At 45.0% G+C, this 16,583-nt stretch overlaps 1 protein-coding gene across 1 annotated transcript in view; it reads right to left on the bottom strand.

The window, feature by feature from the left end:
* Window positions 1-16,583, bottom strand: part of LOC144605582 (S-adenosylhomocysteine hydrolase-like protein 1) — a 63,288-nt gene that overhangs the window by 16,549 nt on the left and 30,156 nt on the right. The window contains exons 4-8 of the mRNA XM_078421013.1: window positions 13,951-14,051; window positions 12,554-12,656; window positions 3,861-3,955; window positions 1,627-1,733; window positions 550-666 (exon numbers count right to left, since the gene is read on the bottom strand). Of these exons, the coding sequence (XP_078277139.1) occupies window positions 550-666; window positions 1,627-1,733; window positions 3,861-3,955; window positions 12,554-12,656; window positions 13,951-14,051 (523 nt within the window). The remainder of the gene's footprint in view (window positions 1-549; window positions 667-1,626; window positions 1,734-3,860; window positions 3,956-12,553; window positions 12,657-13,950; window positions 14,052-16,583) is intronic.

Here is a 16,583-nt window from a genome sequence, read left to right on the forward strand (position 1 = left end):
AATTAGGCCATTCGGCCCATCAAGTCTACTCCGCCATTCAATCATGGTTCATCTATCTTTCCCTCTTAACCTCATTCTCCTGCCTCCTTCCCATAACACCTGACACCCCTGAAATAATAATAATAATCTGTTTAATTCTTACGCTCTGAAACAGAAAATGGTAGCTATCCTGAGAAGGATTGGCTAATACTGCAAAACCTGTTAAAATCCAAAACAGCTAGCGTTTGAAATGTTTGTAGAGTCATGTAATTAACAGCAAGTCATGGAGTCATGCAGTACTGAGCCACAGGCCCTTGGGCTCAACATGCCCACGCCCACGAACATGTCCCATCTACACTCGTCCCACCTGCATGCGTTTGGCCCATATCCCTCTAAACCTATCATATCCATGTACCTATCGAAATGCTTCTCAAACGTCATGATAGGACCAGTTGCCACAAAAGTGTGTCTGGATGGGTTCCAACTGTAATTTCTAACAGCTAAGTTAGGTTTACATCATTAGAGAACCAAGTCATGCAGAATCATGAGACAAAATCTCAGCATCCTTACCCATCTAAGATGGACTCCCTGCAGCAGTAGAGATTATCAAACTTTTGTTTGGTGACAGAGTCATTCACATTCATGGCTGGCACACAGAGCTTGCCTGCTTTAGACAACTGATACAATCTGAAAGTAAATAATAAGAAAAAACTTTGAATGTTAAGAGTATAATAACAACAATGCAAGTATATAAGCTGCGGGCACCTAAATAAGCAGTGGTACGCAGCTTATATACTTGCATTGTCCTGACTCCTCCCTGATGCTTTCTGGTATTCTAGAATAGACTTTAGAGGTACAGCGCGGAAACAGGCCCCTCAGCCCACCGAGTCCACTCTGACCAGCGACCACCCATACACTAGCACTATCCTACGCACTAGGGACAATTTTACAACAAATTATCGAAGCCAATCAGCTAACAAACCTCCACGTCTTTGTAGTGTGGGAGGAAACCGGAGCACCCGGGGAAAACTCACGTGGTCACAGGGAGAACGTACAAACGCCACACATACAGCACCCGTAGTCAGGATCAAACCTGGGTCTCTGACACTGTAAGGCAGCAACTCCACCGCTGCGCCACTGAGCCTCCAGTATCATAGAATGGTTACAGCACAGGGAGCCATTCAGCCTATCAAGTCAATAACCTGGTCTGTACAAGATCAAACCCACCAGCATCATCTGTTTATGTTTCAGATTTCCAGCACCTGCAGTATTTTGATTTTAGGATGCTTCTCAACAGTACCTTTTCATTCCATTCAGGGCGATTTTTTAAAAATTGTCACGGAATTCTGTGCAGTAGTGATCTTGGGATCTTTTCCCATTCTTTTATCAAGCTCTAAAACAGAAAGAGGTAACTATCCTGAGGAGGATTGGCTGATGTTGCAAAACATTAAACTCCACATCAGCTAGAGTGTAGAGTGTTTTTAGAGTCATACAGTCAACAGCAAGTCAAAGAGTCCTACAGTACGGAAACAGGCCCTTCGGCTCAAAAATCTTTTTCTCTGCCACTTTATCCCCTTGTTGTTTTACTGAAGATTTTCACTACGAATCCTCTTCTTCAACTGAAAGCTTTAATCCCAATATTCCCACCTGTGAACACCTGTTACACTTTCCTCCACAATGCCTCTGATCTTCTTAAACACATTAGGATATTTCTTATAGACCCAGTGAGTCAAATCACCACCATCGTCCAGAATCTACAAGGAAGCAAAAGCAGAATAAAAGCTGTCATTAATCTGATAAACGGACAAAATGTTTAACTTTTGCACATAGAAACGGAAATTGACCAATGCAGGAGAGGTTTGGAGGCGAATGGAGTTGTGGTTCAAATGCAAGGGTTATTTGAGTATAATCTGAGTGGGATCTTGCTGTGCATTGCAGGAGAGGGGGGATGTGGGGGGGGGCTGACTGATTCTGGGGGACGAGGAGTGTGTTCGATCAATGCAGGAGGGGTTTGGAGCTGATTGGGGTTGTGGTTCAAATGCAAGGGTTATTTAAGTACAAACTGGGATCTTGCTGTGCATTGCAGGGGAGGGGGGTGTGGGGGGGTCTGACTGATTCTGTGGGAGGGGGAGTCTGGAAATAGTTTAACCGCCCGCCGCACAGCCCGCTCCGCCTGCTGCTCAGTTACTAAAGAACGTTTAGTAACAACGGGACCCAACGGGTCCATGGGTCGTCCACTACCCTCTATTGTTGGATATTTCCACCCTGAGAAAACGTTCTGATTATCTACCCTATCTATGCCTCTCAGAATTGTGTATACTTCTATCAAGTCTCCCCTCAACCTTACACATTCCAGAGAAAACAATACAAGTCCATCCAACCTCTCTTTGTAGCTGCCACCCTCTAATCCAGGCAATAGTCTGGTAGACTTCCTCTGCACTTTCCACACCCTTCCTGTTAAGGGGAGATCGGAACTGACCGCAATACTCCAAGTGACGTTATTGAATAATAGAAGGAGACAGAAGGGGTGAGTGGCCTGCATTTGTAGTGATCTTTACTCCACAGAGTTGCAGGACTGGGTCTTTCAGCAAGCTTGGTTTGTGCCAGACATGATGCCAATTTAAACTGATTTCACCTGCCTGTACATGATCTATATCCCTCTATACCTTGCACTTCCAAGTACCTATCTAGCCTATCTAAAAGCCTCTTAAACACCACTATCGTATCTCCTACCACCCTTTGTGTAAAAAACGAGGCCAGATTTTATTTCCTTCTTTTTTTAGTCCAGAATTATTGTTCTAGATCAGTTGTAATAAAATAAACTTACTCAACTTCAGACATTGCTAGACTTTGGGCATCATTGGAGTTTGTTTATTGAGCACAATTATCTCAATCAAGGTGAAGCAACAAAGTGGAAAAGGGAAAATTAAATTTTCCATGCCTTGTTATTCAAGGTGAACATTAACAGAATTCTATTTAGATCCCATAAAATAAGATAAGATATCCTCCAAAAATAAACTGGCGATATCTTAAAGGTCACTCTTACCTTTAATTAGCCTCCTTCCCATTCACAATTTTAGAAATCTTAATGGTTATACAAGCTAGAATACTACTGTAGATGGGAGAACCTTGGTCTGCGTAGGCAAGTTGGGCCAAAGGGCCTGTTTCCATGCTGTATGACTATATGGATTATATAATTAATGCAGATGTCAAAATATCACTATTCACCTTTTCACATGCAGTTTCATGTTTACTAACTGAAAACTGAACAGCTTTGATTACGCACACAAACATAAGAAGAATTGGTCTGCACGGGACCAATCTGCCAGCAAGAGTTTGTGTGCATTTTCATTACAAGGCCACAGGGAGGCAGCAACGAGCCCAGCGGAATAGAACAGACCTTAGTGAAAGCCCCTCTAACAGGGAGCACCAAAGTCTGAATAAGGATCAGCAGCCTAGTGCTGGGAATCTGTTCCACAAATTGTAACTGGGATACAGGAAAGGATAAATAAGTGGGGAGAATGGGCAACGAAGTTGGAGAAGATGGCTCCAAACTTAGTTATGCAGGGTGTCACAGTAGAGACGCAAAAAGTTGGAGTAACTCAGCGGGACATGCAGCATCTCTGGAGAGAAGGAATGGGTGACGTTGCGGGTCGAGACCCTTCTTCACACCCAAAACGTCACCCATTCCTTCTCTCCACAGATGCTTCCTGTCCCGCTGAGTTACTCCAGCATTTTGCATCTATCCAGCATCCAGTAAACCAGCATCAGCAGCTGCTTCCTACACAATGGATTAACCATGTTCAGCATGGACATTGTGGGCCGAGGGGTCGGTTTGTGTGCTATAACGTTCGATGTTCTGTGGTAAAAGTGACATTTACCATGTTTGGTTGCCAGCCATTCATGTTGACACAGCAATCGATGCACCACCAGAAATCATCTTCCGACTCGCCCTTCCAAGCGAACACTGCAAATCCTGGAGGGTGCAAGGTGGAAAAAAAAGGAAAGTAATTATAATAAAAGATGGCTTTGAACGCTGACAAGCTTTAAAAAAGTACTCAAAGACAAGTACAGAGGACAAGAAGGAATCTCGGAGGCTTCAAACAGATTGCCATAATTATCAGGTGACCATTAACCAAGCACAATTTAAAGAAAACCTTCATTGCAATGGGAAAGGAAACATTGATGACTGCGACCCCCAACATCCAGTGAGTGGATTTGAAAGGTTTGGAATGACGCCATTTCAGGGGTGAAAACCTTTTAGCAATTTTACAATCTTGCTTCCAGTTAGACATAACCAGTGACATTTTAAAAACACAAAACACATACACTGACAATAACGGGCGGTGTGGTGCAGCGGTAGAGTTGCTGCCTGACTTCGCCCGAGACCCGGGTTCAATACGGACTATGGGTGCTGTCTGTACGAAGTTTGTACATTCTCCCTGTGACTTGCGTGGTTTTTTTCCTGGGATCTCCGGTTTCCTCCCAGACTCCAAAGACGTATAGGTTTGTAGGTTAATTGGCTTGGTATAAATGTAAATTCTCGCTCGTGTGTGTAGGATAGCGTTAGTGTGCGGGAATTGCTGGTTGGTGTGGAACCGGTGGGCTGAAGACCCTGTTTCCGCGCTGTATCTCTAAACTAAATGTAGATGTGGATAGGAAAGGTTTAAGAGGGATAGGGACGAAACACATCAGGTGGGACTAGTACAGATGGAACATCTTGGTCAACATGGGCAAGTTGGGCCGAAGGGCCTGTTTCTGTGTTATATGACTGTGATATGCTGATGACCTTGAAGATACTAGCTACGAACGATTGAATAATCTGTGTGGCAAGGACATCCTCTTTTGATGTTGGCTGCTATCGAGCTACAGTTTAAAGACATTCCTGGTACACATTAACCATATCAAATGGCTGAACAACCAATCACTTTAAACAACCCTCATAAACCAGAAGGGATTTTGAATTAACTTTTTAAACATTGCACTGAGCACTAAACACAATTAGAAGCTCAAATGTCGAGAAACATTTGGTAGATATAAAAGTAGTCCATTTATTTTTAGAAACTTAGCCCAGTTAAACTTTTATTCACAATAATTGTTTTCTGTTTGAAACACAGCTAATTTCTGGTAGATATATCAGAATAGCTGGAGTAACTCAGCGGGTCAGGTAGCATCTCTGGAGAAAAGGAATATACAATGTTTCATATCGGGTCTCTAGCCAAACCGTTTCTCCAGAGTCGCTGCCTGACCCAAGGAGTTACTCCAGCTTTTCATGACTATCTTTGGTGTAAACCAGCATCTGCAGTCCCATCTTATTAATTTCCGGCACCCATTTAAAATTGCAGGATTACTTTAAATCAAATTCATAATATTATTAAAGAAACTACGCATAGGCAAAGCATTATGTAAAAGATGCAATAAATTTAAAGCAAATGCATCAGCAGAGGACACCTAATTTTCCAATAACCCTCAATTCCCTCCTGGGATAAATAAAGTTCTATCATATCGTAATATTTGTTTACTTGGACCATTTTCTTTCAGGTTTACGACTAGAACATTCGCAGTTCAGGTTGAAGAAAAAGAACTGCAAAGGCCCAAACTACTTTATTTTCCTCCATTCTTGTCTCGCACGAGTAGCAACATGGCCTGGATTCCAGGAAAACTACTAGTGTTGCTACGCTGAGCCACACTTTCCTTCTGCAAGTGAGATCACAGGTTACTTAATCCTTCTCCTTCCCTGAAGGTAGGGTGAATCACTTTCTGGCAAAAGATTGCCAATTCTATATCTTAATCAAGGATAAGTAATGTTGCTCATTGCACACTGGTCTCCTCAGGCAGTGAGATTTACCGACTCTCATATCCACACCGACCACCAACAAGGTTCACTGTTGTTGTTGTTGTTCGTCCTTCGGGTTCGAAGATGACCATGACTTCACTTTCAGTTGGAGGATTGGTGACTGTGGGTCCGGAAGTGACTGGTGAGGCCAATCCGGGTCCGGAAGGCATGCCCACACGTAGGACACAAGTGGATGGGTGTTGCAGTGGAAGTGGAGGTAGCCCGGGCCTTGTGCGCGGTGCGTTTCCTCTGGGCCTCTGCAGTGTGTCTATCCGCCTTGATGTTATCCAGCAGGGTTCGTACGTCCCACATGTCGAGGTTGAGCACCTTCAACTTGTTTTTTATTATTATTTCGACCGCTGATTGGGATCCCCGCCAGGTGAAGGTGAAGTGCTGACCAAGGTGAAGTGAAGCAGGCTATGTTTGAGGCACCTTTTCTAGCCCCTTCCTCCATGGAGGTGAGCAGAGCGAATCCTAAAGAGGGCTGCTCAGACACCCAGGAGGCTGCCGAACTCCACTGCTGCTTCGGTCCAGTAGAGAGCAACCATATGCCCTGGGCCGCCTGTGTGCAGGTTCGTGACTACAGCTTCCAATGTATCCACACCTGCTGGTTCGCCACTCTCCCATCGCCACAGGACTTGAGGTTGCACGGTATGGGGTTGAAGTCATGACTTGCGCTTGACTTGGATTTAAGTGAGGGGCAGTTGCACAGATCATCTGCCTCACTCTCTCGTCCTGGCCTATCGGGTTCCAGCAGCAAGACATAGTCGAGACGGCTGGGGACAGGTTAGGATGCAGTGGATGGTCTTATGTATCTCACTCTGCCCTGTTTGCGCTCCACGACGCTTTGCTGGGATCGTCTTTCTGCCCGTTGAACCTTCTGGTGGTTTCCTCCGCGCAATCCATCGAACCCAGGCTTCACGTGCTAGGTAGACAAGCCCTAAAGCCGCTGGAACCAACGACTTGCCGACTGTACTTGTGGCATGCACACAAGACAGTGGAGACATCGTGGGGGCGGGATCGTCCAACTCCCACACAAGTCCCATTTAGGACTTGCCCACTGTGCAAGGTTCACTATGAAATGGCTATTTACTGAAGAACATAGAACAGCACACGAATAGACTCTTCGGCCGATAATATCCATGCCATTCATGATGCCAAGACCAACTTTTAACTGCCTACACATACTCCATACCCTTGTGCCTTTCTAGAATTCCTCTTAAAAGCCACTATTATATCTGCCTAAACCACCGGCCCAGCAGTGCGTCCCAGGCATTTACCACCCTATGTAAAAGAAAGCTTACCCTGCCATTTTCCTCCTATAAACTTTACTCTTCTCACCTTAAAGCTATGCCCTCTACTATTTGATAATTCCATCAAGTCTCTCCTCAACCTCCGGCACTCCAGAGAAAACAATCTTTCATTGTGGCTAATCTCCCCTAATCCAGGCATAATCGTGGTCAAGGCGAAATGTGTAAGAAGGAACTGCAGATTAAATTCCTTCTCTCAGAGATACTGCCTGTCCTGCTGAGTTACTCCAGCTTTTTGTGTCTTTCATTGTGGTAAACCTCCTCTGGACCCTCTCCAAAGCCTCCACATCCTTCCTGCAACGTGGCGACCAGAACTGCACACAATACTCCAAATGTGGCCCAACCAGAGACCTCGGAAGCTACATCATGACTTGCTAACAAATATATTGTAGATGTAAATCTACACAGTAAGTATAAACTTTTACCACTGCATTAATGCTCTGTGCAGCTGTAAAAATAAATGAGGCATCAACCTTCACATGAAGTGTAGCACACTTCAAACTCTTGTTACCCACGACTGGTAATACTTGGAATACCACATTTTTCTGACTGCTAATTTCACAGAGGTGCCTGGGTACATTTCTTTAACACCCACAGGAATTTGAGGACAGAAGTTTGCTGAGGGCTATTAGAAAATTGGGTGGGAAAGGAACTGGTATGGTTTCAGAATGCACAAAGCTGCTTTTGCAATGACCTTAGCAAGTGCTACAGTCCTGGGTTCCCATAAGTCTTGCACACACTTTTGGTGACTATTGTTTTATAATTACCTCATTCATGAATGACTGTTAGAAGGGCTAGACTTTTAATAAAACAAGCATCGCCTTGGTGCCAAGTCCTGGTGAATTAGGCCAACATTGTCCCAGGAAGATTTTACAGAGGTGTATAAAATTATGAGGGGAATAGATTGGATGAATGCGTAGTCTTTTACCCAGGGTAGAGGAATCAAGAACCAGAGGACATATGTTTTATGTGAGAGGACAACGTTTACACAGAGAATGATGGGTATATGGAGTGTGTGGCCAGAAGAGGTAGTTGAGGTAGTACTTTAACAGTACTTAAAAATACAATTGGACAGATTCATGTATCAAAAAGGTTTAGAGGTATATGGGCCAAACACGAATAAATGGCCCAGTTGAGATGGGGCATCTTGGTCAGCATGGACAGGTTGGGCCGAAAGGCCTGTTCCTGTGCTATATTACTTTATGAAGATTCAAAAGCAGCGGTGATTTTCAGCACTAACAACTTAAGAGATCTGCAGCAGGTATCCAGGAGCTCCACCTGTGTCAGGACTCACTTTGAAAGTAGGATGACACAGAACTAGTGCGAATCAGTAATCAATGGTCAGTGTGGACTCAATCAATTATGTCTGTTGATTGATCACCTCAGTTGAGCTGAGGTGTAGGGGAGAGGAGGGAATGTCAATAAAAATATATCGTCAAAGAGTGATACAGTGTGGAAACAGGCCCATCGGCCCAACTTGCTCTCACCAGCCAGCATGTCCCAGCTACACTAGTCCCATCTGCATGTGTTTCGTCCATATACCTCCAACCTTGTCCTATCCACGTACCTGTCAAACTGTTTCTTAAATGTTAGGATAGTCCCTGCCTCAACTACCTCCTCTGGCAGCTTGTTCCATACACCGACCACCCTTTGGGTGAAAAAATTACCCGTCAGATTCCTATTAAATCTTTTCCCCCTCGCCTTAAACCGATGTCCTCTGGTCCTCGATCAACCTACTCTGGGCAAGAGACTCTGCATCTACCTGACCTATTCCTTTCATGATTTTGTACACCTCAATAAGATCACCCCTCATCCTCCTGCGCTCCAAGGAATTGAGTCCCAGCCTACTCAACCTCTCCCTATAGCTCAGACCCTCTGGCCCAGGCACCATCCTTGTAAATCTTCTCTGTACCCTTTCCAGCTTGAAATAGCCTTAAAATATATCCTCTGATTAATTGTGGTTAAACAAATACCGCTTCAATCAGCTGCAATGGAAATCTCGCCCTGTGGTCATACATTTCTAAAAGAAACGACTAACCTCACAAAACATTGTGCCAAATTTTACCTACTTTCAAAGTGACTTGTGAGCAAGTCCTTGAAGGATGATGGTGCCAGGCAGAGATAATGGATAAAGAAATATCCAAGCATCGTGCACCTCAGGGCACTTTGTTATGAGTGAATATAGTCATTAACTCCACGTATTTCTATCAATTCAACGCTGCTTGTTCATTCAATTACCTCACGCGTCCAGATATAGCAAACCACAGAGTCTGTGATCTAAATTAAGTGTGCACCAAGTGTTGCTAAAATTAAATTCAGAATTGCAAAACAAAAGAGAATAACAACAAAACAAAATTACTTTTCTAATGCAATGCTTGAGATTAAAAGAAGCCGATTACTTTTTGAGGAGTGATCGCCAAAGCCAATTCGTACCCCAGCCACTCCCTTTCCTCCCCTCTCCCATCACACAAGAGGTACAGAAGTGTGAAAAGGCACATCTCCAGATTCAGGGACAGTTTCTTCCCTGCTACTGAACCGTCCCATCACCGACCAGAGAGTGGCCCTGACCTCCCATCTACCTCATTGGAGACCCTTGGACGATCATTAAATGGACTTTACCAAATATTATTCCCTTTATCCCGTATCTGTACACTGTGGATGGCTTGTATAGTTTTTTCGCTGACTGTATAGCACGCAACAAAAAAAGCTGTTCACTGTACCTCAGTACACAGAATTTCTATGATCAATGGACAAGTAAGTGAGAGGATATATTTTAAGACTATTTCAAGCTGGAAAGGGTACAAGGTGGTTGCAGGGCCAGAGGGTCTGAGCTACAGGGAGAGGTTGAGTCGGCTGGGACTCAATTCCCCCTGGAGCCAAAATCAAATTAATGGAGAACCATGGGCAAGTCATCACAACCATGTTAAAAATTCTTTGTTCCACTGCAAAGTGCCGTCTCATTGCAGAGTCTTCCCAAGGTGCCGCGGCAGCAGTACCTGCCCGGATGGCTTGTCAGTTGGCGGGCCTGTAACCCACACAAAGTTTCGCCAGACACAGTAACCAGGAGGGAGCCGGAGACATCAATGGGAAGCAAGAGCCAGTAGGAGGGTGAACCGGGGTAATGCCTCCAGCTCCTTCAAGGTCAGCGGCAGGAGGCACACCCGGGACACAGAGATGGCCGGGCGAGGGGAGGAGGTACGGTTCGCGGAAACCGCTCCGAAACCACATCGAACTGGACTTTGAATAATGGTGCCAAAAATGGCGGTGCCAGCATGTGTCATACTGTATGTGCAAAAGGAATTTCACTGCGCAGTTGCATACAAGGTCATAAGGAATAGGAGTAGAATTAGGCCATTTGGCCCATCAAGTCTACTCCGCCATTCAATCATGGTTGATCTATCTCTCCCTCCTAACCCATTCTCCTGCCTTCTCCCCATAACTTCTGATATCCGTACTAATCAAGAATCTATCTGTCTCTGCCTTAAAAATATCCACTGACGGCCTCCACAGCCGTCTGTGGCAAAGAATTCCACAGATTCACCACCCTCTGACTAAAGAAATTTCTCCTCATCTCCTTCCCAAAGGAACGTCCTTTAATTCTGAGGCTGTGACCTCCAGTCCCAGACTCTCCCACTAGTGGAAAGATCCTCTCCACATCCACTCTATCCAAGCCGCTCACTATTCTGTATGTTTCAATGAGGTCCCCCCTCATTCTTCCAGAGTACAGCGTGTACAGGCCCAGTGCCGACAAATACTCATCATAGGTTAACCTACTAATTCCTGGGATGTTTCTTGTAAACCTCCTCTGGACCCTCTCCAGAGCCAGCACATCCTTCCTCAGATATGGTGCCCAAAATTGCTCACGATACTCCAAATGCAAGAAACAAAGCGCCATTGGAACCATTGAATATTTTTCACTTTGAAGGAAAATTACTTAAAATTCTTCAATCTTGACCTCGCCCCGTACTTTTACTGGACAAAATGCTGAACTAGGGGTATCTGATCAGCTAATCTGTCAGGCATCATCACGCTCACAATGATAAAAAAATTACTTATTTCTACCGCAGCAAAGCTCAATGTCACCGCTTCACTCTGCTTCAAACCTGAAAAACTGCATGATTATGAATGTACAAAAGGACACAAGGTGCTGGAGTAACTCGGCAGGTCAGGCAGCATTTCTGGAGAACCTGGATAGGTGACATTTCGGGTCGAGACCTTTCTTCAGTCTCGACCAGAAACATCACCTATCCATGTTCTCCAGAGATAAAGCCAGACCTGCTGAGTTTCTCTTTGTGCATTAAACAGCATCAGCAGTTCTTTGTTTATACCCTTTATGAATGCAGACATTTTTGATGGACAGTGAAGACTGCTGTGATTGATATCAGTAAAATCAAATGACTTTCTGGTATCAGATGTGAAAGTTGAAATTAAAGCCAACTTTTCAGAAGAAGTGAGACTGTTAAAACTGTGTGAACTTCTCGCTGAACCGTGTAAGACTGACATTCTTTGTTGTGTGGAGAAAACAAAGACAAAAAAAAAGCACCTTAGGGCTTCAGACAAAACTCTGTGTCTAACTGCCAACACTGTATTAATGAACCTCAAACAATTTAAGTCTGTCAGTTCAAGATTACAACAGAACCTCACGTACTTGCATTTTCCTTTATCTGTTCAGCTTTCAGGTGTACAAACGCACCCATTCAGCAAGATTTTCAAAGACCGTAAACCACATAAAGCATGCATTTTTTGGCCAGGCTTTTGTGTACCCATCCCCTCCTGTACCACATTGTCAGGTATTTGTTTGATGATGGCCTGTTAGGGTATCTTTGAGGGGGGCACAGTGGCGTAACGGTAGAGTTGATGCCAGGCAGCGCCAGAGACCCAGTTTCGATCCTGACTATGGGCACTGTCTGTACGAAGTTTGTGCATTCTCCCCGTGACCTGCGTGGGTTTTCTCTGCGTGCTCCGGTTTCCTCACACACTCCAGAGAAGTACAGGTTTGTAGGTTAGTTGGCTTCGGTAAAATTGTAAAGTGTTCCTGGTGTGTAGGATAGTGTAAATGTGCAGGGATCACTGGTCGGCGTGGACCGTGCCTCAAAACTAAACTAAAAATGTTTGAAAGTTTTGCTTTACTGGAGGTTGTGTAAGTAGATACGCAAGTTGTTGTTACAGTAGTGACAGCATACATGCTGAAATGTATTATAACTTGGAGCGAGTCCATTCATACACAGCCCTGCGTTCTCTAATCTATACAGGTTTCACGTCCATGAAACCTCAAGAAAGATATTGCAAGGTATTTTGTTATCCTGGTCTCCAATTTTTTATTAAAATAATAAAGGATTATAATGTACAATTTTCTTTCAAGCTGCCCAGAGCACTGTACGGCAACAGATTAAGTGCTATCTAACACGTAAAGAGGATATGTACATACCAGCCTCAGCAAGAGCAGCAGCCACTTCATTCTGTGTGGAGTAGATGTTACAGGCTGCCCAGCGACACTGTGCTCCAAGAGCTCCAAGAGTTTCAATTAAGACCTGCACCAAGCATGGAAGGAGTAAGCCAACATTAATGGTGCTGTACAAGTCATCTTTATTCATCATGGCCTGCTCCTGCACCTATTGTCTATTGTCTATCATTTACAGCAGATTGTTTTTATGTGGTCTTTTAAAAATCTTTACACTACTGATTACAGCGACTTTAATTTGGGAAGAATGGTCCCGACCCAAAATGTCACCTATTCACATTCTTCGAAGACGCTATCTGGACTGTTGAGTTACTTTGTGCCTTTTTTCTGTAAAACAGCATCTGCAGTTCCTTTGTGTCTCAACTTTAATTCGGGATTGCGGTTGGGTGCAGATGATGCAGTTTGCTATTTGCAACATCATAGCATCCATATTACGTGTCTTAAAATTTAAACAGAGGAAGTGGCTGCACTTCTATGCAAAAATACGGGCTAAGTATAGCAACCCACACTGTGTAATTCCCAAGCAAATTTTCTTGAAAATAAACAAATCAACTCTTCAACGTAACTGCTGGATCCTCCTGATTGTATTGTGAAATGCTAAACAAGAAATCCACATACGAAGCAGAAGTAGTCATCATTCTATAAAGCTGTGGTTGATCTGATCTGGGTCTTCACACCACTTTCCCCCTGTCCCTGCAGTCACATACGCACCTGTCGTACAAAGACCTGGCAATGCCCACGTAGAATATGTGAACACAAGAAACTGCAGATGTTGGGATAGTCAGAGTGATAGAGTACGGAAACAGGCCCTTTGGCCCAACTTGCCAACAAGTCCCAGCTACACTAGTTCCACCCGCCTGCATTTGGCACATATCCCTCCAAACCTGTCCCATCCATGTACCTGTCTAACTGTTTCTTAAACGTTGGGATAGTCCCTGCCACAACTACTTCCTCTGGCAGCTCGTCCCATACACCCACCACCCTTTGGGTGTAAAAGTTACCCCTCAGATTCCTATTCCTATTAAATCTTTTCCCGTTGAACAAGATCTTGAGCAAAAAAACAAAATGCTGGAGGTCACCCAGTGGGTCTGGCAGCATTACGATAGGAATGGGCAGGCGATGTTTTGGGTCAGGGATTAAGAAAAGTCCCAATCTGAAATGTCGCCTTTCCATTCCCTCCACAGATACTGCCTGACCACTGGGCTCTTCCACACTTTGTTTGCTCACCTTGAATATGTTCAATGAGTCCACCTCCACACATCTCTGGGGTGGGGAGGGGGGAGAAATGCAGATTTGAATTGAAATAACTGCCCAGATGTTCACCAGCAATTACCCAAAGTACCACATTTTCACACTTGGCTTACCGCAGTTTGTGCAGTGATGTGGGTGCAGCCCACAATCTTAGCCCCAGCAAGTGGTTTTTCACCCTGAGCTCGTTTCCGGAGAGCAACAAGGGCTGACATTTCTAAAAATAAAACAAAACATATTACAATCCAATACAACTACCATTATTTTCTTATACTCTGACTGTTTCCAATGATTTTGTTTGGAACAGCGCTGGAAACAGGATGGGCAGGTACAACGCTCTCTTTATTGGATCCTCAATAGGAGGGCACAGTGTATTTACATCACAGTGCCAGAGCTGGAAGAGCTGCCTCCTCTCAGCGCCGGAGACCCGGGTTCAATTCTCACCCCCGGTGCTGTCTGTATGGAATTTGCACATTCTCCCTGTGACCGTGTGGGTTTCCTCTGCGTGCTCTGGTTTCCTCCCACATCCCACAGAGGTGCGGGTTTGTAGTTAATTGGCTTTTTTATTTTAAAAAGGCCAATGTACAGAGAATGGATGAGAAAGTGGGATAACGAAGAACTAATGTGAACGAGTGATAAGTGGGGTGAACAGGTAATTAGTGGGCCGAAGGGCCCGTTTCCACACTAACTCTCTAAAAAGACTCAATGGTAGTGCAGACCTCAAGAAGATTAAGACATTTTATTGAGATACCGTCCTTTACATCGTTAGGATATCCCCAGGAACGTTATTGCTAATTAATTCCAAGCGAAGCATAATCCTCAGAGAAAACCACTCGGACAAATTACATTCAGCAAGTTCCCACAATTGGCAGCCAGGATAAACTGCCAGCCAACCTATTTTGGTGACAGGATTTGACGGAAAAATAGATGACCAGAATACTCAGGTTACTGCACAAAGCGCAGTGGTATCTTTTGCCTCCAGTTGATCAGACTTTCAGTCCCATCCAAAGGACAAAGGGGTGGAAAATGCACCTTTGGCTGCGTGCCACGTGTGTGTAATGTAACAGAGCCTGCACGTTGCACTCCCTTTCAAAACTCAAATCCATCGAAGTCTTCAGACTCCAAATTTCAAAGAGTACAACGTGCAGCCACTCTGTGATGTGCATTTAGTGCAAAGGCCCTGGTATCTCTGGCAACCTCTCTCTCAGCATCAATATCCTCTAGTTCCCATGACTTTCAACACAAAGGCAAGACAATAAATTATGTTGCTTGCTGACAAAGTATTTGCCGCTGAGAAAGAAATAAAAAGTTGATTCGCTGTGCTGTTGAGATCCTGTGGGAAAAGAGCATGTTTTGAAACTTTAAGCACTAAGCACTTTTGAAGTCACCAAGCAACAAACAATGTATGAAATATCGCTTGGTTGCAAATGGTGCCAGTGGCACGAGACATATAATCTCACAGTCAATAGCATAACTAAGGTTTCTGAAGGGGCAGTAGCATTTATCCAATTTGACTGGATAGACAGTCAGAGTCTTTTTCCCCCAGGATGGAAATGTCAAAAATGAGAGGACATAGCTTTAAGATGAGAGGGGCAAGGTTTAAAGGAAACAATTTATTTTAGTTTACAACATGGAAACTGGCCCTTCGGCCCACCGAACCCGTACCAACCAGAGGTCCCCACTCATTAACACTATCCTACATACACTAGGGACAATTTACAATTATACCAAACCAATTAACCTACAAACCTGTACATCTTTGGAATGTGGGTAGAAACCGGAGATCGCGGAGAAAACCCACGTAGGTCACGGGGAGAACATACAAACTACGTACAGACAGCACCCGTAGTCAGGATCGAACCTGGGTCTCTGGGAGCCAGCGCTGCCGTCGCAGCTGCGGCTTGCCTGCTGTCCGTCTGTCTTTTGTGTTTTTTGTTGTTTTTGTATGAATTGTAGTTTTAATATGGTGTAGTGTTTGTATGTTATGTTTGGGGGGTGGGAGGGAACGGGAACTGTAAAATTCTCTCTCCCGAACGGAGACGCGACCTTTGTTCTGTATCGTGTCTCCGTTCCCGTTGCGGCCTACCACCGGCCATGCACCTGGGACCACCTGGGGCTCTGGTTCGCAGAGCCCGCGGACCGGACTCACCACCTGCGGCGCTGGCCGCCTGCGGATGCTGCGGGAGCGGCTGCGATTCGTCTCCGGAGGCTCCGGCGCGGGCCGCGTGGACGTCGGAAGCCCGCAGGCCCCTGGATGGGGGCCGACATCGGGAGCTCCGGCAGCGGCAGAGGCAGCGTGTTCGCCCGCCCCGAATCGCGGGGCTTGGGTCGGCCCGCCGCGGACCTTTCACCATCCGGCGCGGCCTGGAATAGGCCGTTGACCTTTCACCGCCCAGCGGGGGCTTCAATATCGGGAGCCCCGACCGCCCCGACGTGGCAACTCCAACAGCCTGACCGCGGGAGAAGACGGCAGGGAAGAGAAAAAGACATTTTTGGCCTTCCATCACAGTGAGGAGGGACTGGAGGAGACTCACTGTGATGGATGTTTCTTTTTGTTTGGTGTTAGTTGTGATTGTATGTGTTATTGCATTTTTATTGATTATTCTTATTGGTCTTATTGTTTAACTGCGGGTAATGTTTCATTTCACTACACATTTATGTGTATGTAACAAATAAACGACTATTGACTATTGATATTGACTATTGACTACCACTGCACCACTGGACATGCCAAACATGCAAATGTATT

Source organism: Rhinoraja longicauda, chromosome 24, assembly GCF_053455715.1.
Source record: "Rhinoraja longicauda isolate Sanriku21f chromosome 24, sRhiLon1.1, whole genome shotgun sequence".
NCBI lineage: Eukaryota > Metazoa > Chordata > Chondrichthyes > Rajiformes > Arhynchobatidae > Rhinoraja > Rhinoraja longicauda.